We start from the raw sequence: 27,221 nt of genomic DNA, 5'->3' as shown, positions 1-27,221 counted from the left end.
GCTCAAAGTGGAGCTATGACTAAAGTGGTAGATTGTTGGCCTTGAGCAAGAAGCTAAGTGACAATGCCAAGCCCTAAGTTCAAGCCCTGGTACCGCTATCTTCTTTGAAAAATTACAATATTGTTTGAACTTGAAAATGGGTGTTTTCCCCCCAAAATAATCCAAAATTAGGGCGCTGCTAAGATGTCCACACTTCCTTGCTCTACTTGATCCACGAATGAGGTCATGAAAGGTCCTTATTAGATTTTATAGCTTCTAAAACTCTTTTAACTCAGAGAAAGGTGGGAAGGAGAATATAGTCATAATAGTAATTGCATATCCTATAAAATTAAGCTAATTGAGAGGGGTTAGGAAAGACAGGGAAGAATAATGATAGGGTGACATTGATTAAGATGCATTGTATTCATAAGTGTTTTACTAAATAGTAATTCCTATGTACAACTAAAGATAAAATACAGCCTAATAAAAAACACTAATACAAAGTCAAATGGTATCGAGAGCTGTTATATATATATATACACATCCGTGTGTGTGTGTGTGTGTGTGTGTGTGTGTGTGTGTGTGTGTGTGTGTATTGAAGTATACTTTGCTTCTAATTTTGAAGATGAATAGAAATAGGAATGATATCTTCTCATCAATTTCATGCAGTATCTATGAAAACTGCAAATGTCAGGGGAAGTATGCTTGCTTATCTAATTTCTATTTCCTTTTACACTTCACGTTTGTCAAATAAAATGGAAACGGTACCATGATATATACAGTCATTTGTTTATGTGTCTACTAAAATATGCTAGCAATCTGTATGATCTTTCTGGAAATTCAAATAGTAAACATGGAAGATGAATTTTTCTCTTAGCCTTAAACATATCCTGATATAGACTATCAAAAATGTTACCTTATGTCAAATAAGTATTTGTCTTCGAATCTAGTTTTCCAAGTTCTATATTTCACTTGTTTCAAATATTCTCTCCATCTATTTAATGTGCTATAGTGCATTACTTTTCCTTTACATGGATAGTAACACAATAAATCTTTAATGTTTTTTTATTACATAATTTATATCACCTTAAAAAAGCCATCTTCATACACCTTTCCCACTATAGCCATTTACAAAGATGACATACTTATTTGTCAGTTTAAAAAAAAATCTTTTTAGCTGGGTGCAGTAGCTCATACCTGTAATCCTAACTAGCCATAATCCTACCTACTCAGGAGCTTGAGATCTGAGGATCAAGGTTCAATGCCAGCCCAACTTGAGACTCTTATCTCCAATTAACTTCTAGTAAAGGGAAGTGGGGCTTGGCTCAAAGGTAGGGAGGCAACCTTGATCTGAAGAGCTCAGGGACAATGCCTAGGCTGAGTTCAAGCCCCATGACCCACAAAAAATCTTTTAATAGTAAATTATATTTTGCAAAGTTTTTCTTAAATGTTATACCTTCCCCAACACATGTCATTCCTAAATTTGATTTCCATGGTACTTTGTTTCTAATAAAAATATACAGTGTTTTTTAGTATTTTCACAACCCCTTGGCTAAATAATAACTATTTTTTCTCTACATACAGGATATTTATGACAACTGGACAATTTCACTTGTATACAACAGCCCTAAACCAGTTTAGAAAACTGATTTTTCAATAATTCCCTTTTTTTTCCTTTCTTGTGAAGGCATTTTCTCCTAAAGATCTACACTTTGGGATGGAATCTATTTTGCTAATATAGGAAAGCTTTGGACAGTAAAATATCATCATTATTATCCTTAAGCAGTTGTACAAAGGGATTTCAATTCAACATGTCAGTCTGAGCACAATGAATCTTGATGTCTTGCCTCTTTGATCATTCTCCTCCATCTCTCACAACCCCACCTATTCCCTGGATTTACCTGGTTCCATTTCCACACATATTCATTGCATTCACCCACACTTCCTCTCACCCTTGACCCCACCTTCCTCCCCTTGACCTTACCCCCTGCCAGCTTCCAGCATTTTGTTAAACTGCAAAGTATTTGTTCACAGGAGTTGCACCATTGGAGTCTTTCCTTATATATACCATATTTTAGCTGACACATGTGTGTATGTATGCATATGACCTTACATATTTACATTTATACAATTTATATTTAACTTCCACAAATGGGAGAGCACACCCATCCTTTGATGTCACATCTATTTTACCTGGAATGAAGTTCCCTAGGACCAATTTCCCCATCCACTTTTCTCCATCTTTACTATGAACATGAATTGTCAGAATGACATGCTATAAAGTGTTGCTTCTCTCAGCAACTCTTCAGTGCTTACACAGCTTCTAGAATGATCTTCAAAATGTAAAGCACAATATACTCTTTCCTATGAAAACTCAAGACTGCCCATTTCAAACATCTCATAGGTCCAGTCTCTAATCAGTCTTCATCTTCCTTACCTAAAATTGTATAGTCGAAGCAGGTTTCTCTGCTTTACTTTTCCCCAGTATCTTATGTGACTAGTTCCTTCTTGCCCCTCATATCTCAATTCAAATTGCATGGCCCCAAGTATTCCCTCTATTCTCTTAACATTTAATTTCTTGTTTCAGCAGGGATACCAAAACGAGCCAGAAGTACATGGGATGCTTTTTTCTAAATCATGTAACACACATGGTGTGCCAAATCAGAATAGGCACTTTAACAAACTGCCTTGCCCTCTATAAACATTTGAGAACCACTGATGTAATGCAATGCTAATTGGTTTAAATTTCTGTTGATATCTATTATTTAAAGAATAGTAATCAAGCAGGACATTGGTGGCTAATATCTGTAATCCTAGCTAGTCGGCAGGCTATCTGCGGATTGAAGTTCAAAGCCAGCCCATGCAGAGAAGTCTGTAAGATTCTTATTTCCAGTTAAACAACCAAAGAGCCAGAAGCAAAAAAATTTCAATGACAGCATCCATGCCCTGAGTTCAAGCCTTGGAACTGGTACAAAAAGAAAAAAATAAAATAAAATCTCAGTTGACACTAATTGTGCTATACATGCAAACAGTGAGGTGATTTTTAGAACTCCAGAATGCTTGAATCAATTCTCACTCTTTGTATACTGGGTATATAACTAGATATATTCATTTCTCTTGTTATGTCAGCAAGCTTAAGAATCATTAGTTTCCTCCATAAAGGTAAATTTCAGGCCTTGGGTGAGCATGTTGATTTACAGCATTTCATCATACTTTTAGAAAATAATGTACATTCTGGAGGAATAAACATGTATAAACTTGCAGCAAATAATATACCTTCTTGAGGAATAAATGTGTTACAAGTCATCAAGACCTTGCAAACTCCTCGATGTTAAAAGGGACCAAGCTATCTTAAGAGTACATTTAAGAGAAAAGCCTTTTAATAAGGAATAAAATTTACAACAAAACTTTAAAGAAACTCATGAAACCATCAAGTGCAATAAATGCTTTTTTATTGTATGCTCATTTCACTGAGTAACATTTAGAAATAATAATTCCACATAACAGTGACGTTCTTATTTTACAGCGTGTACATCATTTACAGCCACGTAACACACATTTTGGTAGATTTTTCCAAATTTAATATTCTGAAGTTAAAATAAAAAAAATTTCAAGTTACTGATTCTTATCTGGTGCAAAAAACAAAAAAAGTGAGTATCATTTAAAACACAAACTCACAATATAACATGAACTAAAAGTACATATTAATTGTGTTGAACAGCTGAATGTAAACTAAAAGAAAGCAACTAAAACTTAAAAGCACACACCATATGCATTACATTTATGAACAGGATTTTCATTAAGTTTCCCTAAACCAGCATTTAATATTAAGCATCATTTTGATTTGCAGCATGCTAACACAAAGCGTTGTTAAAGGGATGCATATTTTAAGTTTATACACTGTAAACTGAATATCCACCTCCAAACTCTATTGGCAGCATGTTCTGTTAAATACTGTGTAAATACTGCCTCATATTAAAGATTTATGTTAATAATATGGTATATTGATGTCAAAAATCAAAAAATTTCAATAATGGCAGAAAATTGCACCTTGAAACATTAGAGCAAGTAAGACTAGAACAACCATACTTGCTAAGACTGTCCTAAAAAAACTATATAATATTTAAGAAAACTCTGTGTTCTCTCAACTTAACTTTTAGATCATTAAGAAATATAGTACTTAAATTTTTTGTGCAACACCACAGTTGCATCCATTTTAGAAAGCCGCATTTGACTCAAGACTCAAATATACTTTTGATATATATGCTATACTGAACACTACTTGAACATGTGAAAAAGGGAGTCCTTAGATTTCACCTCAGCTTTCAGTTCAGAATGCTAAACATCCTATCCCATGATAAAATATTAGCAGCACTGAGATTATTTTTATTTAATAGCACTGGATTTATCTAACTTTTTCCAGTGAGATTTCCTTTAATGACTACACAAAGCTTTCACAATTCTGGAATTCAATGTCTAGGTACAAGAAAAAGGCTCAATGACTAAGTGACCAATGGATGACTGCACTGTCTTTCCTTAGCCTACTTCTAAAATTGCGTACAAGTGAAGCTTGCTGGCCAGAGCAAAGCGCTGCAATTTTAGATCCCTCAACCATGAACTACCTTTTCAGAAACATTTGTCTCTAATGCGATCAACCAAATAAGTTACTTATCTTTACATTTCCCCTCTGTACTTTAGTAAGTCTAGTAAGTAGACACTTAAGTCTTTCTGCAACCTTTCTATGGTGCTTCTGAAAATCATTAAGTAACTTCCAAAGGCCTATGAGATTTGCCTGTTAATCCAAATATTTTAAGATCTTTAATACAAAGAATGTAAAGTTATGGTTTGATATCAAGGCTACAAACCAGATGAAAAAATGATATTTTCCTCCCAAGTCGTATATCTCATTTTGTAAATAGCTTCTTTATGTGGATTTTATTACATAAGAGCCTCCTTGTGGTGTCTCATAATATGCTGATTTTTTTCTGATGGTCTTCGGAATCCCTTCTTGCAGAATTCACACCTGTGTGGATAGTCTTTTGTATGTATTGATATCACATGCCTTTTAAAGCCAGATGCATCTGTAGTGCTGTACTCACAATACTCACATTGGTAAATCTTCCTTCCGGTATGGGTCTTCATATGCTTTTTGAGTTCATTCTGCTGTCTGAACCCTCTCTTACACCTTTTGCATTTCAATGACTGATCCTTGGTATGAACTGAAAGGATATGACCACTAAGAATAAATGGATCTGATGTTTTAAAGTCACAGTGCCTACACTGATGAATCTTCCTCCCCTTGTGAATATCACTGTGTTTTTTAAGCTCTGAAGGACGGTGGAAACCTTTATCACAGACATCACATTTGTGAGGAAAATCCTTTGTATGGACAGATATGATGTGCCGCTTAAGGTCACTTGAGTTGGTGCTCTTATGTTCACAGTGAGGACACTGGTGCGTTTTATGTCCTTGAAACAAATCCAGATGGCGTTGAAGCTCCCTCTCATCACCAAAGGCTTGGGGACAGTGCTCACATTTGTACGGCAAATTATTACCATGCTTAGACTTAATGTGAGTTTTCAGATTTGACTGGTCTGCACACCTGAAGACACAATACTGACACTGATATGGCTTCTCACCAGTATGGGTTCTCATATGTTTCTTAAGTTCAGAAGGATGGCGAAAACCTTTTCCACACTCAACACAAACATGAGGAAAGTTCTTGCTGTGAACAGCCAGCAAATGTCTGTTCAGCAGTCCTTGCTCGGCAGTTTCATAGTCACAGTATTTGCACTTGTGCATCTTCGGTTCCTTGTCTCTTAAGATAAGTTTGTTTGAGCTCAGTGGACTAGCCTCTCTGTATCTTCGTGTATATTCTGTAAATTCATGGGTTTTGTCAACTTTGTTTATAAGCTTATGGCTTTCTAAGTGGTTATGGAAACTCACTTTCTTGTTAGTTGTAAAGTCACAATCTGTACACTGGTATTTTTTTCTCATCAAATGATCAGGATGATTCTTCATGTGTCTTTTTAAGAATCCTCTGGATTTAAACTTTTTTGTGCAAATATGACAAGGGTATACTGTCAGGGGCTGTCCATCAGGACCTATTATAACAGCTAGATAAAAAAAAAGAAAATTGTGATATCCGGTCATAACTTTCATCCAAACTTAATGATTATTTACCTGTGAAAACTGTACTAATTGAAAATTCTTTTTTATTTATTTTTTGGTTGGTCGTGGGGTTTGAACTGTGGGCCTGGATGCTATCCCTGAGTTCTACAGCTCAAGGCTAGGGCTCTATCAATGAGCCAGAGCCCTACTTTAATTGAACAAATTCTTATCACATAAAATTGTATATTAGAAATACTTTATGCACTGGTTGCCAGTGGCTCAAACTAGTAATTGTAATTAAGAAACTGAGTTCTGAGGAACATGGTTCACAGCCAGCATGAGCAGGAAAATCTGCGAGATTCTTACCTCCAATTAATCAGAGAAAAGACAGAAATAGAGCTGTGGCTGAAGTTGTAAAGCATCAGCCCTGAACCCAAGCCCCAGCAAGCAGACAAAAAAGGAAATAAGTTAGGGTAATTAATGATATTTTTGTTTGTTGTGTTATGATGCCAGTCCTCGGGCCTGAATTCAGGGATCTGGCTACTGTCTCTGAGCTTTTTTGCTCAAGGTAACAATTTTTACTTGAGCCAAAGCTCCACTTACAACTTTTTTGGTAGTTAATTGGAGATAACCATCTCACAAACTTTCCTGCCTGGGCTAGCTTTGAACCACAATCCTTAGCTCTCAGCCTCTTGAGTAGCTAGTATTTCAGGTATAAACCAGTCCCCAGCTTATTCAACTATTAATCTGCCAAAATGTTACCACCACATGCTGTTTATAAAAATAACTGCATATCACAAATTATAACATAAAGAAGAACATTTTACCTGTTTGCCACTGCCTTGTTTCTCCTCTTCTCCTCTTCTTGACTTTTTGCTTGAGTACTTTATTGGTATTAATGCTGTCACAAATTTGAAGGTACTGGGCTGTTGTACTGCTTCTGTTTTCTAATGCTGAGTCCAAAGTATTTGCTGAAAAAAATTGGTACATTGTTAAACTACATATATTTTGGCTTTTTTAGTTTTTTGCTATATACATTACTATAGATGACATGATACCAAGTTATCTTGTGGTCATCTTCCGTCTCGCAATAGCATTCTCTGTCTCTCTCTCTCTCTATCTCTATCGCTGATGAGTATATGCAAAAACTTTGAATAGGAAAACTACAAAATTAACTTCAAATATCTTGGTTTGAGGGGCTATGTGCATAGCTCAGTGAAACAGCACTTGTCTGGCATATAGGAAACCTTGAGATCAATTCTCAGCACCAAAAAAAGAAAAAAAAAACATGAACTACAGGGTTGATTGGTTTGGCTCAAGCAGGAAAGTGTCTGACTGGGAACTATACACCCAAGTTCAAATCCTAGTACTGACCAAAAAAGTCTGATCATACTAAAGGAAAAAACTGGTAAGTTTATAATGTGAAAATTTTAAGGCTGTATTTAAAATCTTAGCATTAAACTAATTTCTCACCAAATGAAATTGATTAAATGAAATGGATTTAGCCAGAAACACATGTATCAGTGAGCCAATAGTCACGTTTGCTATTGCAAAATATAAAAAGAAAAATATATGCTTTGGAATAGTGCATATGATGTGAAGGGTATTAAGTATTTACATTGATTTTAGGGGTTGAAATAGATTTGGCAGGCACTTTTATAAATCCACTGGATCAGTCCATACAAAACTAAAATCTTGATAGGTGCTGGTGGCTCACACCTGCGATCCAAGCTACTCAAGTGGCTGAGATCTGAGGATCATGGTTCGAAACCAAGCCTTAACAGGAAACTCCATGAGAATCTTATCTCCAATTAACCACCAAAAACACAAACAAAAACCAGAAGTGGAGCTGTGGCTCAAATGGCAGAACACTAAACTTGAACTAAAAAGATCAAGGACAGTTAGTTCAAGCCCCAGTATTGGCAAGATACAAAATCAGTTTACCGTATATGCTGTGATATATGCCTCTGATCAAATTTTGTGAAATTCACATTTAAGTATAGTCAGTAAACCCCCAAAGTAGAAACAGATCATGTTTTTTCTCATGGAAAAATGACCATTTGGTTAAGAGAAAAATGTCAACCATGGAATAATGTTATACAGAGTATGTTTAACACAAATTAGGTGGACACATAGACTTTATATAGCATTTCGATACATTCAATTGAAATAAGGCTTTCATATAACAGATGTTATCTCAAGTGACTGCTATCTAAACTAAGAAAAAATTCAGTCGCAAAACAGATGTTGACATGTCAGCAATTTTTACCTTTCCGTCCAAAAAATTTTTATTTCATATAGTTTTTCTTTAATAGTACTTTATGGCTCATGTGGTAAACTGCCTGATATATCTATCTTCAGAGGACATATAGAGTGAATTATGTTCACAGATAATAGATATGATGTTCATATATACATTTATTGCTTAGAGGCAAACTCCTCTGTAACTCTTCTAATCAGGCAAATAATCCAACAAATGTGTCTACAGACACAAATTACACTTTACTTACATAGTAGTACATGAAACCAGATATTTAACTAATATCCCATATAGAATATTAACTAATATCTTATATAGAATACTCTTACCTGATGCTTGACAATCTTCATACCTTCGGGAAACTCTTCTTTCATCTCCTAAAAAAAAAAGAAGGATTAAAAACTGATATGCTGACATTGACTACAAGCAGATCACACTTTAATTTATCAAATCCTATTTTCCCACTATTTGTTGGACTAATTAAAAAGTGTGTTGCACTTTTCTATTCCCACAGTACATAATCATACAGACTGAAAAATAAGGGCTAATATCAAAATCCTTGGACCAGTTAAAATCTAGAGCAGTTTTACTTGGAAAACTGAGTAGCTATTTGTGCAAAGTACCAGAAGTACTGAAGATGTTCAATATGTGTCTGTTGAATGAATAAACTTTGGGAGAACCAAGTTTACATAAAATGATGCATTTCAACACAAAAGCTTTCCAAGACCATTTTGTACAGGACATAAAATAAAATAAAACAGACAAAATGAGACAAAAGTAGCCTGACAAATTAACCTTCCATTTCATACTTTCTCAAAGATAATACTTGAATTTGTCTTTTTTTTCGGAACCCCCACATTTATTATCTGGGGTTTTAAATTTTTAAATAAATGTTTTCTAAAAAGAGATTGATTTTTCAAGGGCAACTCCTATTTAAGAAAAAGAAAATGTTTTATGGCATTCATTTGTATAGGTAGGATTTAGAATAGATCCTAATGGAAAATGCATTAAGCATGGTTCAACTTAAATAGCACAAGAAATGCAATAGAAAAATCATGTAAAGTAATTAGAGATGAATCAGTCCATAGCCAAAGCTTTGATTTTATTAGCATGGTGGCATTAGCACAATATATTTAATGGCCTAAAGGCCAAGTAAATACATATGTTATGTACTGATCAGGTGAAAAAAATGCCAGTGTCCTACCATATGATGCAGCCCAGACAACCGGGACAACTGTTTTATTAACATCAGAGTCCTCAAGCTGAGTTTCAGGGAGAGAAGTTCCTTCCTCTGCCCCTACAGTGACATCCATGTACACTTCATCTGCTATTTCAGCGCAACCTAAATTTTAGAAATAATTGCTTGTTTACAACCCCAAATAAGTAATTAATGGGTAAAATTTCCAAACATTTTAAATCTTTTCACTTTCAGGATTCCAGTTTGGCTCATCTAAAAATTAATAAATTTGAGCTAGAAGCATGATTCAAGTGGTAGTGTCAGCTGAGCAAGCAAAGCAGAGCAAGCATAAGGCCCCAAGTTCAAACCCTGAAACTAGTAAAAATTTATATGTGTAAATGAAAAATTATAAATTTAATTTAAATGTATTTTAGAGACTTTCAGAAGCTAATGAAATGGGGATGCAATCATTTCCTCAAATTCTTACTCTTCTCTTAGAACCACATGTCACAAAATCAGCTTTGTGCTTTTGAGATAGAGCAGGCTACCCTCAAACTTGTGATCCTTCTCCCTCAACCTCTCAAGTGCTAGGATTAGAGGAGTATGTCACTATGCCAAGTTCCAAAATGACTTTTAAATTATATATAAAACATATACATTGAAATACATTGCTGATTTTACAGCCCATCAAGAGTTAAACATATATAACAATGGTTATATTAATTTGCCTGACAGTTCTTAGGAACTCAGCAAACTCTTCCCATAAAAACAATGCTAGAAAAAATGTGTGCAGCCCTACATGCTATTTGTAGTACTCTATGTGTAATGAAAAAGAATCAAAATACTATTTGACTAAATTTAAAAAAACAAAATTATGTATGTGTAGGTACATACACATACATACAAACATATATAAATGCAAAATGATGGTGCCCAAGAATATTGGGCCACCCTTTGAGTACCTAGAATTTCAGACTATGAAGGAAAAAACAAAAATTTAATGGGGCACATTAAAAAAGTACTCAGGCAAAAATATTTAAACCTAAGAGTCACTTTATTTGAAAAATGTTTGCATTTAACCTCGTAAAAACATATTTCCTCTTGGTTCAAATATTGAGATCTTCTTCTCTACTATAGAAGAGATAAGAAAATAAATGTGGGAGAAAATATCCCTCTTCTCCAAGGTCTCTCTTCTCTGACCAGAAAGAGACACAGGTCTATGTTTTCCACATGTAAAATTCTGGCAACCAGCTAATCTATGCCTCTGTCTTTGGTCTCCTATTTTGTTACTTTCCTGACCAGTGCATAATTATAAAATCATTTACTGACCAAATAAAAATTATTTCATTAAACTTTTCCTCTTTAACTTGTTTTGATATTTTCAGTATATTGACTGATATTGTTTGAGAGTAGAATTTTCCCCATGTCATCGAGGGAAGGAGATGTGAGGGACAGCTACCAAATGCAGCATGAGGTTAAGCACAACTTTGTTAAGGTAGTATTTCAAAATGAGGTTCTTGCCCTTCAAGGGCCAAACAAAATTGTGCTGTCTCAATATGGAAAACAGACAAAAGTAGCCATGGAGAAAGGCTAAATATTGAGGGGAAGAAAAAATGGGCAGAAAGCAAAACGTCTTCATTTAAAAAAAAAACAAGAAGAATGGCAGGAGAGCAAATTTAAGGACATTTCCTTTTACCTCAACTCTGAAATAATCCTTCAGAACTTCTTAGGGAATATCAATAGCATAATAAATCAAGGTCCTGGCAGATGGGCTCTGATGAATACTTACACACCTAATTTCTCAGTGATAAAGAACAATCAGCCCTTCCACTGTTAATTCAATAGAAGCTAACAGTGTTCACTGCCATGTGAAAAAAAATACTTGCAGCAGAGTTCGACATGAGTTCAAAATTCTACTTCTTCATGTAATACTAGAATGATCTTGAATAAATTTTCCCTGAGCTTTTTTTCCTTCCAAAAAAAACCAGGTATAATACTATCTACCTCAGAGATGAGGGGCTGGAAATAATATATGTAGCAAGTCTAATCACATACATGCCAACACTAAATTTCCTATATTTTTCTGAGCTTCATTAAGCAAGAAATACATACTGCTCCTCCTCTCTGCACTGTTAACACATTGAGATATAGAATTCATGTTTGCGGATATGAACACGTATAAAAGGATGGTCAAAAGGGCCCTTCCTTTTATATATTTGCCTGGCTTGGTTTCTTGAACACTTTTCTTACATAGAACTTCTATCTTAAGACTGCTTGTTTCTTAAAATTGTACAATTGCTACTTCTAATTCAGTACAGGGCCCCTTTTTCCTTACTGATTTCATCCTCTTCTTGAGAAGAATCTTTAACTGCCATGTAAACCATCTTCTCTCGCTGCATTCGGCTCTGGTCAAGCACTCCAGCTACAGAATGTCCACTGGTATACTCACTCTCTGTGACAATTTCTGTTCCACCTTAAAAAAAAATTAGATATGTATCAAAATAGAGAAGCACCATGGGATAGCTTCCTATATGTATACTAATAGGTAAGAAATAGTTTCCTTTCAAAATTGTTTTTGAAATTCAGAAATAACCTATAAAATGCCAATAAAATGCTCATACAAACTACACTTTAAATCTTCAGTTTACTGAGGAAAAATGGCTAACATATAATGCCTATATTCTAATCACCATATAAGAATTTTACATATATTTACCCATTTATGTCTTACAACAGCCCTATTATGTTGTCACTGACATTATGGTCAGTTATTTATGAGGAAACAGAGGCAGGAAGAAATGGTGTACATTTCTGAAGGTCACTCAGCTAAGTGACATAATTATGATTAAAATGCAAACCAGAAGTTATATGTCAGTGGCTCAGTTATATAATCTTAACTACTCAGTAGGCTGAGACATGACTCTTCATCTCTAATTAACCAACAAAAAAAAGCCAGAAAAGGAGGTGTGGCACTAATGTTGTAGAGTAACAGCCATGAATGGAAAAAGCTGATTAAAAGCAAACCACCTGCCACTAGAAACCATGCTCTTCAACATTCATTAGGGTTTCTTTCTCTTAATCGAATTTTCCTCATTAATTTATTTTGATATTTTTGGCTGTTGGATTCTACTCAGGTTGAAGGAATCTAAGAATACTAACTTTCTTGATTTTTAATTATTCACATATATTTTTAAATATGCCATCCAAAGAAGCCCATAATTTGTAGGATAATTGTAGAAGACTACCAAGAAAAGAATTCTATTCCAACTAGAGCATGAAATAACAAACAAAAAGTCTCTATACCTATTTCAACATCATCTTCTGCCTCCGCTTTGAATATATATACTTTGATCACTTCAGAACCAAAGCCATCTTCTTTAACATCTTCCTGTGAACCATCACTACCAATTTTTAATGGTGTGTTTCCCATGTGCTCTAATTTCTCTCCAACATCATCCACTATGAAACACAAGGAAAAAAACATTTCAGTCAAAAAGAACACTTGATGTTTAGTGAATGTAAAACATAGCTGCTAATTGAAAGGCTGTATTCACCTCCTAGCCACCATATTAAAAATGCTATTTGGCATGGAAAAAACTAGTACAAAAGATAAATATACAGCCTGGTCAAGTCACACAGAAATGTTTTAAGTTTAAACATAGCACTCAAATCATGATCCTATAGAAACATCATTGATACATAAAGTGGAAGGGTATTTAATACATAGGGGAAAGATATCACTAGATATGACTATGGTCACTGCAACATTTAACATCGTCTATGTACAGTATTCATGTGATATTATTATATTATTATGTACATATTGTTATATTATTATGTATTATATTTTTCTATATTATTATAAAGTTTGCACATTGGAAAATAAAACTTGCTAAGTATACTTAAGTATAATTAATAGTTTCAGACACTTTTACACTACATTTACATATAATTTTCTTTCACACTGCATCAGGTGGCATCAGGTCAGTGAGGTTTCCATAAGAAAAACAAAAATATTCATTTAGGCATTACTTTCACATGTAATTCTGAAAGAAAGCATATGTTGCATTCTAAGTTAAATCTGACCACCAAAATCAGTAAACAGAAAAATTAGAACCATAAAAACATATTACTCATAAAATGTAGTCATATATCTCCCAAATTAAATAGCAGCTGCTTCTAAAACCAAGTAACATGCGAGATCTAGGTTTTAAAATACAGAAATAGAGAGAGCATCTAAATGATTTCATTTAAAAGGCTTTTCACCGGGGCCGGGAGTTTGGCCTAGTGATAGAGTGCTTGCCTAGCATGCACGAAGACCTGGGTTCGATTCCTAGGTATCACATACACAGAAAAAAGCTGGAAGTGGTGCTGAGGCTCAAGTGGTAGAGCTCTAGCCTTGAGAAATCCCAAGGACAGTGCTTAGGCCCTGATCTCAAGACCAGGACTGGCAAAAAAAGGCTTTTCACAAATCATATGAAAATAAAAATCTTATGAGCAACCAGGCCTATATAGCCTGCAAGCCTAGCTATCTGGGAAGCTGAGAAGAGTACTATTATGGTTTGAGGCCACTTTGGGCAGAAAAGTTCCAAAGACACCTTTCTCAACCCACAGCTAGGCACAACAGCATATGCCTATCATCCCAAGCTACATGAGAAGTGGAGGACCATGATGTCAGGCCAGCCAGGACAGGAAAGTTAAAAATATGCAGATCATAGATCAGATGAGCGCCTAGGTGGTAAGCTAGACCCTACCACGAAAGTGAGTAGTGAAAAAATAGGGTTGGGGGCTTGTGGCTCAGTGTTGCCACCTCAACTTAGTAAACATGAGGAGCTGAGTAAAAAACCCCAGTGCTATCAAAATATAAAAACAAAAGAAAGGGTATCAGTGTTTGTGAATATAATGTAACCCTTCTATTAATTACAATAAAAAAGAAAAAAAACATAAAATCTTAGTACTGTAATTTTTGTTGAGTGGGATAAAATCTGAACCACAACAACTGTGTAAATATAAATTTAGCAATGTATGCTTTATTTCATATTCATGCAAGAGAGAAAACTACATGAATGGGTATTTTCAGTTATTTGTCCTTATTAAGAACCAGTGGCTTCAGTATACACAAAACCAAATTACAAAGAAAAGTAAAGTAACAGTATTTGAGAATGAGACACTTACATTTTAAGTAAAATTACAAACTTTTATCTTTTCCTCTACTGTCTTTGAAAATAGTAGAAGTCATATAATCTATGCAATGAATAATTACATTAATAAACAGTTCCATGGCCATATCCAAGAAATGTATTTCCTTTAAACCTTATATGCCTACCATTTCTAATTTCAATTTTGTTCATATAAAATTAAATATAATCAAAATTAAAAGTCTGCTTTTCCCTACTGTATATATATATTACATTAGAACACATAAATCATAAAATTCTGAAGATCCTAAGAATATCTAACAATCCTAGAACTATGAAAAGCAGATTAGAATGCATTAAAAAAAAACTATAAACTGGTACTCTTAAGTTTGAATCATTTACTCTCTATGAAAGAGAACACCCAGGTAATAAAACTGATTAAATATTTTTATTTCAAGACAGTCTCCTAATTATGCCACTATATTTTTTGGCAATTTTGGGAAAATAATGGGACAAATTAAAGCAAATGAAAAAAGATGATTGAATATGTATTATTGGTTTAATGGTTTCTCTTACAAAATATACTGAATAAAAAAATGAGACTTGGAAATTTTTAAAGTGGCAGACTAAAAATTATCAGGAACAAAACAAAACATTTCATTTTCATTCCCTCCACCCCCGCCCCCATACTCATTCTCTCCCTATGTAGCCTAGCTTGTGTGCCATCTAATTCAGCTTCCCCAATCATGGGATCACAGGCATGTGCCAACATTCCTAGATTTCAAACAGTTTTCCAAGTTTGATAATGCTTAACATACCTACAACTCAAGATTAACTTATTTCCTTATTGTAAATTACACAGTATTCAAGTACCACAGTGGTAGAGCACTAGCCATAAACAAACCAAAAATAGTCAAAAGCATGAGGCCCTAAACTCAGGCCCCAGTAGTGGTATAAACAAACAAACAAATAAATGAAATATAATTTTTATGAATTCAGTTTTTTAAAGTCATTTATAAACAAATATATTTTTATGAATTCACTTTTTAAAAGTCATTTTAAAACATTGGACTGTAATCCAAGCTACTCAGGAGGCTGAGATTTGAGGATCTATGTTCAAAACCAGCCTGGGCACAAAAGGACCTGAGACCCTTATCTCCAATTAACCTCTAGAAAACGGGAAGTGGGGCTAAGCTCAAGGGTAGGATGATATCCTACCTTGAAGAGCTCAGGGACAACGCCCAGGCCAGAGTTCAAGCCCCATGACCTCCACCCCCCCCCCCAAAAAAAACACTGGAGTGGCTCATTATATAAGAATTTTCCCATTCCAATAAAGTTTTTTTCTGAAGGAAATAACAACCCTTAAATATTGGAAGGATGTTATGCATTTCAAAAGTATAACTGAACCAAATAGGCAGATATGTTTATACTATATTAAATTAGACATTACTAAGCACAAATCGAAAATCTAGCCATGTGCTAAGGTAAAGAGTTTGCGAGGTTGCCCTGAACATGGATTAAATTAAGATATACCTCACATTGACAGAAGAAAAATGCCTTGACTCTAAAGCTTACCTCTAATGTTTAGGAATTCCAGAAGACAAGTATTTGTTTTAATTCTTTAAATTCCTGAATAAGATAAGGGTCTGTCTTATTTTTTTTTAACTCTTAATTGTTTTGAAGATGTCTATTTTGGGGAATAAAACAGAGAAAAGGACCTCTAGGCTTAACATGGAGGTCTTTGAAGACACTGTAATCTTCAAATTCAAGAGGCAACAGAAGTTGTGTATAAAAATAACAATTAATGTAGAGATGAAATTACAATAAACAAAAGAAAATAGTAAGCATAATAGTTGTGTTATAACCATTTCAATAGTCAAGGATATGAATATTTGGATGAGTATATAAAATATATAGTTTTGTATATTTTTCTGTACTATTAAAAATATTTGGGTTTTAAATATTTTTGATGTTACCGATTTTTTTCTTACTAATAATCTTGGAATTTAACTTATCCGTAGCTCTAAATTCCCCTTAAAATTACCCCTACTGCTGCTCCAATATTATTCAAACAACAAAATGCTCAAATTCTATTAGAAAGGACGGTCCCAAGAACTTGCATTTGACATATGTGGTAAAGATAAACACTTTAAAATATTTCATGCTAGTTTGTGGAATACCCTTTGAAGGTGAATTAATTTTATTTTAGTGAAGAAATAACATCAGATTTTGCCATATTATTTTGACAACCACAGCTTTTTAATACCAAGTTAAAATGCAAATTTGGAGTTGCTTTAGTAATGCACATGTTCAAGAATAAATAATGTTTTACAATCTTTTAGTAACTTAATTCATTCTCTTCAAAACAAAATAAATATCCACCTTCAGATGTGCTTACAGAAGGAAAATTAACATGCTAGATCTTAGAATAATATTTGCAAATAAATCTAGTTTTTTATTTAAATGCACCCACACCCATACAACACACAATAACTTTGTATACACACACACACACACATATCTAGCAATTCCCTTTCTAGTCAATAATTTCTGCATGTTAAAAGGAAAAGCATAATAATTTTGCCTAGAAAAAAATCACAAGTCTTCATATAAAGAGTAAACTTATCATTTTTGAAAAGTTTTTTTTGCCAGTTCTGGCCTTGAGCTCAGGGCCTGAGCACTGTCCTTGGGCTTTCTCAAGGTTAGAGCTCTGCCACTTGAGCCTCAGCACCACTTCCAGCTTTTTTCTATGTATGTGGTACCAAGGAATCAAACCCGGGCCTTCGTGCATGCTAGGCAAGCACTTTAACCACTAGGCCAAATTCCCGGCCCATTTTTGAAAAGTTTTATCAATAGCATATCATGAGGCATTTACTATCATTGATGCTGTGAAAACCCTATTAATTAAAATGAGGAAATACTTTTTGTCTTCCTTTCTTTAGGTAAAATGGTTTAAGAGACCCCCAAGGAAATTTGAAATAAATTGTTAAAAAGCTGTACATAATCCAACACACACACACACACACACACACACACACACACACACACACACACACAGTAGAACAGAATATAAACCTGTAGAAACTGAAGAACATGAACTGACTTTATCCTTTATTTCAAATATTGGAAAATTCACCTAAATTTTTTTAAAAAAACACATTAAACTTAAATCCATCTGCAAAGTGAAGTGACTACTTCAGGGCTTGCCATTTTAAAGAAAAATTGAAGAGAAAGCAGAAGCCGGGAGCTGGTGTTTCTATCTGTAACCCTAGCTTCTCAGGAGGCTGAGGTCTGAGGATCCCAATCCAAAGCCAGTCCAGGCACAAAATACTATTGGAGTCCTATCTTCAATTAATCAGCAAAAAGCCTGAACTGAAGATGTGGCTCAAAATGGTAGAGTACCAACCTTGAGAGAAAAAGGTAAGAGAAGAGCACCCAGGCCATACATACATACATACATACACTTATATTTATATATATATATATATATATATATTTGAAATGCTGCAGCAGTTAATATTCATGTTGAGCTTTCCAAATTTATTTCTATTCTAAAAATTAACATTAGTAAACTCAAAAAAGCAGCTCAACACAAACTACCTTTGAAACAATTCTTTTTGAAGATTAGCTCCATTTTATTGACTATATCCTCTCTCAGATAACCTTTCCATATTAGATAAATTAGTATCTCAAGTAATTAAGCACTGTATACTTCACTTACGAGATATCATTAAGTAGTCTTCAGAAGTGCTCTTGACATCCACATCGATGTCATTGTCATCATCATCATCATCTTCGGTTTTTATGGTAACTGTAGAGCCAGGAACACCACCAGCTGCTTGAATCACAGTTTCTGTATCTGAATTGGTGACAAGAACCTCCTCTGATACCATTGTGGGAGAGTCAACTCCTGAAACACAATCTTGAACCACATGTTCCAGGTGTCCATCAGGACCAGTAACAAGATCAGCCACAAAAACCTGCTCAGGTACCCTAACAGTTTCTGCAATTAATTCAGAAGTCAAGATGTGGTCCCCATCATCCTCCTCTAAATCTTCTTCCATGGCAACATCTGCTTCAAGCACAGCTTCAGGAACAATGACACCTTCTGTTACTACATCAGTCTCTGTAATGATATCGGGCCCATGGACAACTTCAGCTGCAAGGCCATGGTCAAGAGTTATCCCATCATCTGTGACCACATCAGAAACTAATACAGCTTCGGGAACTGACACAACAATATGGTCTCCATCGATATGTGCAGTGCCAGCCATTCCAGCCACTATAATACAAACAATTATCCAAAAAAAGGTAAAGTTATTTTATTAATTAAAAGTCTTCCGTTTAATATAACAAGTGCTATAAAATATTTCTTAAAGATAAATTAGCTCAGGGCCAGGAGTTTGGCCTAGTGGTAGAGTGCTTGCCTAGCATGCATGAAGACCAGGGTTCTAGTCCTTGGTACCACACTCATAGAAAAATGCCAGAAGTGGTACTGTGGCGCAAGTGGAAAACCTCTACCCTTGAGAAATCCCAAGGACAGTGTTCATGCCCTGAGCTCAAGCCCAGAACTGGCAAAAAAAAGACAAATTAGCTCATGTCAAATATCTCTCAAATATCTCTTTTTAAGAGCACTTGAATACCTAGCTGAAAAAAATATATATGTATGCCCCTAACTAGGAATTGGAGTAGAGATGAGAGAAAGAAAAGTAAAATCTAAATTAAGACATTAAAATAATTTGTTTTACTTCAAGTGAAACATAAAAGATAACAAGACACCACTACACTCCAATGGAAGCAACTAAAAGTCAGCTTGATGAGGATGGGGAGAGACACCGGAAGGATGTCTTCTACATTCTCTCTATGTTCTTTTATATTTTCTATGTTCTATATTGTAACATAAAATGGTAATAGCCAGCCTGCAAAACAACTTGTCAGTTTCTTACAATACTTAAAACTTAGCCGGGGGTGGTGGCTCATGCCTATAATCCTAGGTACTCAAGAGGCTGAGATCTGAAAATTCTGTTCCAAAGCCAGCCCGGGGGAAACTAAAGACCATGAGACTCTTATCTCCAATTAACCACTAGAAAACCGGAAGTGGGGCTGTGCTCAAAGGCTAGTGCAATAGCTTTGAGCTGAAGAACTCAGGGACATCACCCAGGCCCAGAGTTCAAGCCCCATGACCAAATTAAAACTTCCCTAACTATACAAAACTCAACTATTTCACTCCATATTACTTTATCTCAGGAAACTCAAAAATGTGCTTCTACAAAGCTGTAGACAAATATCTGTAAGATCTCATCGTAACTATTATTTATAACAGAAAACCTGGAAACAAATGTCTTTCAACAACTCTGGCACATCTTTACCATGGAATACTTACCATTCAGCAGTAAAAAGTACAATCTATTGACATTCAAGCTCACTGAATCATAAAATCATGCTGATTCAATCATCAGTGAATATTATGCTATTTAATATACAAATGGAAACATTTATACAATATTCTCAAGGTGATAAAACTAGAGATGAAGAACAGGTGGAGCAATAGGATAAATGTGGCAATACAAAATTTCTATATCTTCACTGTGGTGCTGTTTTCTTGAGTGTATGCACAGCCACTCCCCTCCCTCTCTCTCTTACAGTTACAAGTAAACACACATATACACACACAAGCACACATAAATGTATATCAAAACTGTTGATAACCAAGTTTGTAGTTTTATTTAATAGTAACATACCAGTGTTTATACGCTAGTTTAAAGACTGTGCTACAGTTACTCATTCCATGTAAATAGGCACAAAACTCTTTTTCCTACTTCCTGTGAGTCTATGATTATTTCAAAATACTAAAAGAAGAAACCTCAAAATGACACACAAATTAACAAATTACTAAAATATATTTTACAAGGAATTATAAACATGAAAGTATTTGACGTTATTTAAGTTGTAAGAATAACTATATCCAAAAGTAGAAGGCACAGCTCAACTTAGTTTAGACAAAGATTTAGTCTGACAAAAGTAAAACTGCAACAGGAACAAAGTTTTAATGTTTTCCTTGAGTAGGCTTTAAACATACCTGCCATGTAAATACAGGATGAGCTAGATTTTCTTCATGAGGAATTTAAAATTCTGTCTTCCAATAGATAGATAGATAGATGATAGATAGATAGATAGATAGATAGATAGATAGATAGATAGATAGAGGCAGAATGACAGACATATACATTTAACCCTCAATACAGCTATGTAAGATGAATGTTGTTATTCTCATTTTAAATATGGAGAAACAATAGTTTTGAGGTTAAAAAAGCTTGCCCAAGATTCTAAGCAGAAATTTTAAAAACTATTTGATTCTAGACTGACTTTTTTCCCACTTGTCTAAAAGAATAAAATTTATTGTTTATTCTACAGACTGGATTAATAGAGATTTATAAGATTAACTAAGTGGGGCATTACTGGAAAATAGTTGGAGGGAACAAGACTGCCACGCAGAAGGCATGAAGATCAATTCACTGCACCACAGGAAAAGCCTATGGCCTAGAAACTCATTTACATTTTAGTCATTAGTAAGCAGCACCAAAATATCATTTGGAATTCATTTTGCTAATCTAGTGAATTATAAATAAGAAAGAAATGATTTTTAAAATCAGGTAAAAATCAGGTAATAAGAAATTAGTCTTGATTGCAAATATTTCCCTTTTCAGTATATAGAACCTCAAAGTGATAGCATAACATTTGTTTTCATCAACAGTGGTCTGTCCTGAACCACTGTCCTAAAGCTATTTTGCAATTTAGGTTCCAAAGTAACATGATTTATGTGACATAAAAATCTTAAACACCTATTAAAATCTTGTCACAAGTCTCAAGACCAACCATTATACTGAGACACCAACAAAATTATTAAAACACAACAAAAATTAGTATCAATTATTCTTCAAAATAACTTGATTTAAGAATCTAAACTAATGCTTCAAATTCTAAAATAGTAGCCAGCCATACCATATCCCACTTTTGTTTGAATTTCACAAGTATTTTATGAAATTGCAATATCTAAGTTTTCAGACTAACAAATGCAAAAAAGCATCACTCTTCTAATGAAATTCTAAAAAGTAGACAAACTGACTGGGTGCTAGTGGCTCTCAACTCTAATCCTAGCTACTTAGAAGCCTGAGATCTGAGGACCATGGTTCAAAGACAGCCCAGGTAGGAAAATCCATGAGATTCTGACCTCCAGCAAACTACAACAAAAGGTGTATCTCAAATAACAGAGTGCTGGCATTGGGAAAAGAAGCTCGAGGACAGTGTTCAGGTCCTGTGCTCAAGCCCCAGGACCAGTGCAAAAAAAAGTGTGTATACAGTAAATTAAGCACAGAAGTCTGATTTAGAAGACATCTACGTTACCAGAACTAAAATATCCAAAAGTCCTCTTGGTAGGTTTAGACTAGTTTGACACCTGCACTTCATCAAATATGTTATCACTTTGATATAAACGAAAAGGAAATAAAATATTAGATATACTAAATGATTCATTGAACCTGAGATGTGAGGACTGCAGTTCAAAGGCAGGAAAGGCAGGAAAGTCCATGAGACTCTCAACTCCAGTGAGCAAGCAAAAAGCCAGAAGCAGAAGTTCAAGTACCAGTATTAGGATACAAACACACACACGTGTGCGGGTAAACACACACACATACACACATACACACATACACACACACACACACACACACACACAAGAAGATATGTAATTGTCAATTTTCTAAGATCAAATTATAATTACCAAGTATATAGTTTTGCTTCTATAACCTTATAAGCATCTTCTTTACCTTGACAAGCATTTTCATTTGCAGCTTTATTAATAAAAGTAAATTAAAATGCATTTCAGAAGGCAAATTTAACACTTCCTACATGTGAGAGATACAAACTGAATTTTTATTTTCCTGCAGCATATCTCTGCATTGTTTCTTTTCTTTTCTTTTCTTTTCACTTTTCTCTTTTTTTTTTTGCCAATCGTGGGGCTTGACCTCAGGGCCTGGGCACTGTTCTTGTAATTTCTCAAGGCTACTGTTCTGCCACTTGAGCTACAGCACCACTTCCAGCTTTTTTCTATGTATGGGGTATTGAGGAATCGAACCCGGGTGTTCATGCATGCTAGGCAAGTACTCTACCACTAAGCCAAACTTCTGGCCCCTGTATTCTGTTTCTTTAGCCTAGCCTTCACAGATTGTTAAGAATGATTTTAATAAGACTACTGACTTATAGATTTGTTTGAATATAATAGAATTTATACAGTAAAAGTAGTATATCTTATAATTTACTTTCAATTTATTTCTTATTTTTAGTATGGCTTTACTTTTATTTTTGAAAAAAAAAGAAATACAACAAAGAAAATGCTTTACCAAAATCTTGCATAATCATGGTATGGGCCATTCTAGAGTCTGCTGTGTGCAATCCAAGACTTCCAACACCTGAATCCATACTTAGCAATGTTCTTTCACAAATATCTGTAAAAAGAATGGTTTAAAAATAGTTCAAATACATGTAACTCCAATCCTTTGTTCTGATAAAAATGCAGTAGAAAATATGCCTCAACCAGGTATGCAAAGCTCATTACAAAATAAACAAGCCAACAACCCCTCCCAAACCTTGATTAGATGCTGCACATGACAACCACAAATAAAAGTAGGGAAGGTGGAAGTACATAAAGCAAAGATAATGGAAAATAGTTAAGATAATGAGCTATTCAGAAGTGATAGAATCAAGCAAGAGAACAAACTGCAGCACTGAGGTTCCAGTTAGAAAAGGAAAAGAACAAGATGATAACAGAAAACAGTTGGGATATTTATACATTACTAGAGGACTCAGATGTCTAGTATTAGTGACTTTCATCCAGTGGCTCTCATCCATTTCTTCCAGACCCAGATCAGCCCTGCAGCCGAGCTCTGCAGAAAAACTTGTATTCACCTTTGGCTCTTGGGATTTACTTATAATGTAAAATGTTTTATCCCAGTTTCCCCGGTGTTCTTTGAACCAGTAAGGACTTCTGGCCTCACTCTACTACATTCTCTTGTTTCACAGTTTTGAGGACTCATGAAATATGACTGCTTCCTAAATATGGTAAAGATAAGATCAATCACATACAAACATTTAGCAACTTGTTTCTTTCAGCATAGCACTCACTTATAAGCATATAACTGATTATTTTCAGTAGTGATTAGTAAAATCATGGTAGCCTAATGGGGAGTTTAAAAGCAAAAGGCGCAACTGGTTTCATTTCCTATACTCAAGATTCCATATTCAAGATACTATGAAACATAAAACCAGATACCTTCTCTAAATATGTTACTTATAATACATTTCCCTTTCAAGTGTAAGACTTATAAATAAATCAACGACAAAATGTCAATTCTATAAGGCATAATTTATCCTAGGCTTATTTAATTAAGTGACTCCACAGAACAAAAGATGAGGTTACATCCTTATTAAAATTTGAGAAAGTTGCCATATAGGCAAGCACTAGTATCTCACACCTGTAATCTATGCAGGAGGCTGTAAGGGAAACAGAGCAGGAAAGGTTTGTGAGAATCCTAATTCCAATTAACCATTAAAAAGCTAGAAGTAAAATTGTGGATTAAGTAGTAGGGCATCAATCTTAAATGAAAAGCCAAGGGACACTGTCCAGGACCTGATTTCAAGCTCTAGTAGTGGCATTAAAAAAGAAAGAAAAGAAAGCTGCCACATAAGGAAGTTCCATAGATATACAAGAAGAATCTGTCATCATTGTTTATAAACATTGGAATTGTGCAGGTCTGTATACAAAAATGCTTCCTAGATGAGTGCCATTGTATGTTTGAAAGCACTCCAAGCATTTATGGGAGCAAAGTTAGTTTTTTTTTAATTGTTAGCTGTATTTTATCTTTTTTTCCCAAATATCACATTGCATGTTTTCCTACTATAACCGGAAATGAAGTCAAGGAAGAAGCCAAGAGAGTTCACAGAAAATTACCTATATGTTCAGAGAGGTACATTAAAAAGCTACAAGGGCTAATTTTTAAAAATTAAAATAGTTTATGTTTTGAACTTCAACTTGGTTGATAGCTTGCTTTAACCACATTAGCAATGGAACAATTGTAAGTATTCTAAAAGCTTAATTTTTTGTGTTAAATAAGGCAATTTGTTAATCACCTTTATTAACAGCTTGAAGAATCTGTAGATTTTCTTAAATATTGTAAAGTAAAAAGCTGTAGACATTTTTTTCCTCCCAAATTATGTCATTTTCTTTGGGAAAATGTTCTGTTTACCTATTGTAAAAATAATCAAAATTATTTGACAGTTATTTAAGACAGTTTGTAACCAATACTCTTATGCGACTATAAACTGTTTTTTTGGACTTCAACTTATAGGTTGGAAAGGCTTCATATGTTCAGGTCTGTGTTTATTTATCTTTAATGCAAGCAAGGAGATACCAGAGGGGAGAGGTAAGTAAATCTATGATACAAGCAATGTTATTGCATTTGACCACTTCATTAAACCAAAATTTGTAAATGCTACTGTAAAAATCACTAACACCTTGTTTTAGAAAGTCAGAGTCAACGGCAAGGTTTATGTTTGCCAAATCCATACAGAAAAAAAAATTCCCTAACACGTTAAAATTACAAGACAAAGTACATGTGTTAGGGAAAGTATCACAACGTATGCATATAAAATAGAGTGGAGCACTTTTTTTCATATAGGAAGCTACATTATAAAATTAATAATAAACGAGGTAAGAGAACACGAGTATGTTAAGTATTTAATAACGGCTAGGTAGCTAGGATTCTGAGACTTCTGAAGAGTATATTACACGTCGTTATTGAATGGAGGTAACCTATCAAGTCCATTTCAAGTAAACATGTTTCCATCAATGTGCGGGGGCGGGGGGCGGGGAAGGAAGGGAAGAGAGAAATGAGAGATTAAAAAAAAAACAACAGATTTTTTTTTTTGGTGCCCGTATCTGACTCTTCTAAAATGCTCATCGAAAAAGCAACATTTTTCAGTGATGTCAACAAGGCGAAAGGTAGGAAGGAAATGGTAAAGAGACAGAGGGAAGAGAATGCGAAAGTAGTATTTGCAGAGATAGGGAGACAAAGGAGCCCTGGCAAGTAGCAGTATTGCAGCTTTGGACGCAGCCCTATTCCCGCAGAAGTCTCCCTTTCCCACGACCATGCCAAGTTGCAATCATCGCCAACAGCACGCACACACGTGCCCTCTCAGGATGACCCATCTGACTGGCTCCTAACCGATCCAGCGACCCTCGGCAGTGGAAAAGACAGGGAACAGACAAGAATCTCCTTCCTCCTTCTCCTCCTCCTCCTCCTAGTCCTCCTCCTCCCTCCTCTCACTTGGTGCAGCGGTCGCCACCGCTGCTACCCACGCGCCGTGCAGCCCATCCCCTCAGCTCCTCCCGCTCGCTCTGCCCCGCTACGTGGGAGACGGCTGGGAACCAAAATGGTGGTGTTTTAGTGGAGGCGACAGCTGCCGCACACGGCACCCCTCCTCCTCCACCTCTCCCCCCTCCCACCCAGCCTGTGACGGCTCCCAACTCCCCGATTCCCTAAAATGCCCGATTCCGTGCTGCCACTTCCTCTCTCCAATGCCGCCACCCCTCGTGCATGGCAAACGATACCAGTCGCCTGGCCGGGGGGCGGGGGGGGGAGAAAAAGGGGAGACGTGGTGAAGGGGGAGAGGGATCGAGGGAGAGGAATATGAGGAGTCGCTGAGAGAAAAATGCCTAGGGGGGACGCCGCATTCTTCGCTTCACCGTTTTGTTTTCCGCCATTTTCCTGTCACCCTTAAACCACCGACGGCCTCCGCGACGGCTTGGCTCCCCGGGCCGAGCTTTAGGGGAAGCAGAGGTTGGCGAAGGGGGGAAGCCCTCACTTTCCTCCATTGCTCTCCCTTCACTGGTAGCTGAAGCGGAAACCTGTCTGCCCGCCCGAGGGTGAGGGAAAGCTTAGGGACTAGACGCCACTTCCATTGTTCCCTAACGCCCTCCACTAGATGCTGCTTGTGAGTCTCTCCTCTCCTCCCAGAAAAAAACTGAGGGCGGCGGAAGCAAGTCTCTCGACTTTCTCGCTCAGAGTCTCCTTACCTGTCACTCCCTGCTGCCTCCAGGGCCGCCTCTGTCGCCGCCGCCAGTCAGACTACGACCGCGCTCTGCCTTTGCTGCGGGGGGCGGCAGCTGTAAGGTCCTCTCGCTTTCGGGTTTCCGAGGTTCCGCAGCCCGAGCCAATCACAAGCTACTCTGCGACTAGGAGGCGCGCCGCCTCGTCCTCCTTTATATCCCGACTGTCTGCTGAGGCTGCATTACGTCACGCTACCCTTGCGGCAGGGTAGGGGGCCTAAAGGGGAGCGCGCGCACGCGCGTCAGCCTCCGATCGTGCAGCCCGCGCTGGGTTTGCGCTTGATAGACCCCGCGGGACTTACAGCCCGGGCTGCAACGCTGGTAGAGTTCAAGTGCGCAAGCCCAGATCTTGGGACGCCCTGAAGGAGTTTTCGTGGGAAGATTTTCTGTTTT

At 35.9% G+C, this 27,221-nt stretch overlaps 1 protein-coding gene across 3 annotated transcripts; it reads right to left on the bottom strand.

Annotated features, from left to right (window-relative positions):
- Nucleotides 1-3,414: 3,414 nt before the first annotated feature.
- On the bottom strand, nucleotides 3,415-26,955 carry Znf711 (ZFX family zinc finger ZNF711). Of its 3 annotated transcripts, none has more exons than XM_090325937.1 (9): nucleotides 26,796-26,955; nucleotides 23,065-23,169; nucleotides 18,387-18,947; nucleotides 12,831-12,986; nucleotides 11,863-12,000; nucleotides 9,555-9,692; nucleotides 8,680-8,727; nucleotides 6,918-7,061; nucleotides 3,415-6,095 (listed from the first exon to the last, which is right to left on the bottom strand). In XM_090325937.1, exons 2-9 carry the CDS (start codon nucleotides 23,141-23,143, stop codon nucleotides 4,918-4,920), a joined length of 2,442 nt encoding a protein of 813 aa, XP_090182063.1. In that variant the 5' UTR covers nucleotides 23,144-23,169; nucleotides 26,796-26,955; the 3' UTR covers nucleotides 3,415-4,917. The 3 variants fall into 3 exon arrangements, with proteins under 3 accessions (XP_090182063.1, XP_090182064.1, XP_090182065.1); XM_090325938.1 differs by lacking the exon at nucleotides 26,796-26,955 and adding an exon at nucleotides 23,519-23,642; XM_090325939.1 differs by lacking the exon at nucleotides 9,555-9,692.
- Nucleotides 26,956-27,221: the final 266 nt, after the last annotated feature.

This window comes from Megascapheus bottae, chromosome X, assembly GCF_031878675.1.
Source record: "Megascapheus bottae isolate mThoBot1 chromosome X, mThoBot2.hap1, whole genome shotgun sequence".
In the NCBI taxonomy this organism is placed as follows: Eukaryota; Metazoa; Chordata; class Mammalia; order Rodentia; family Geomyidae; genus Megascapheus; species Megascapheus bottae.
This window is presented reverse-complemented; position numbering and strand designations above follow the sequence as displayed.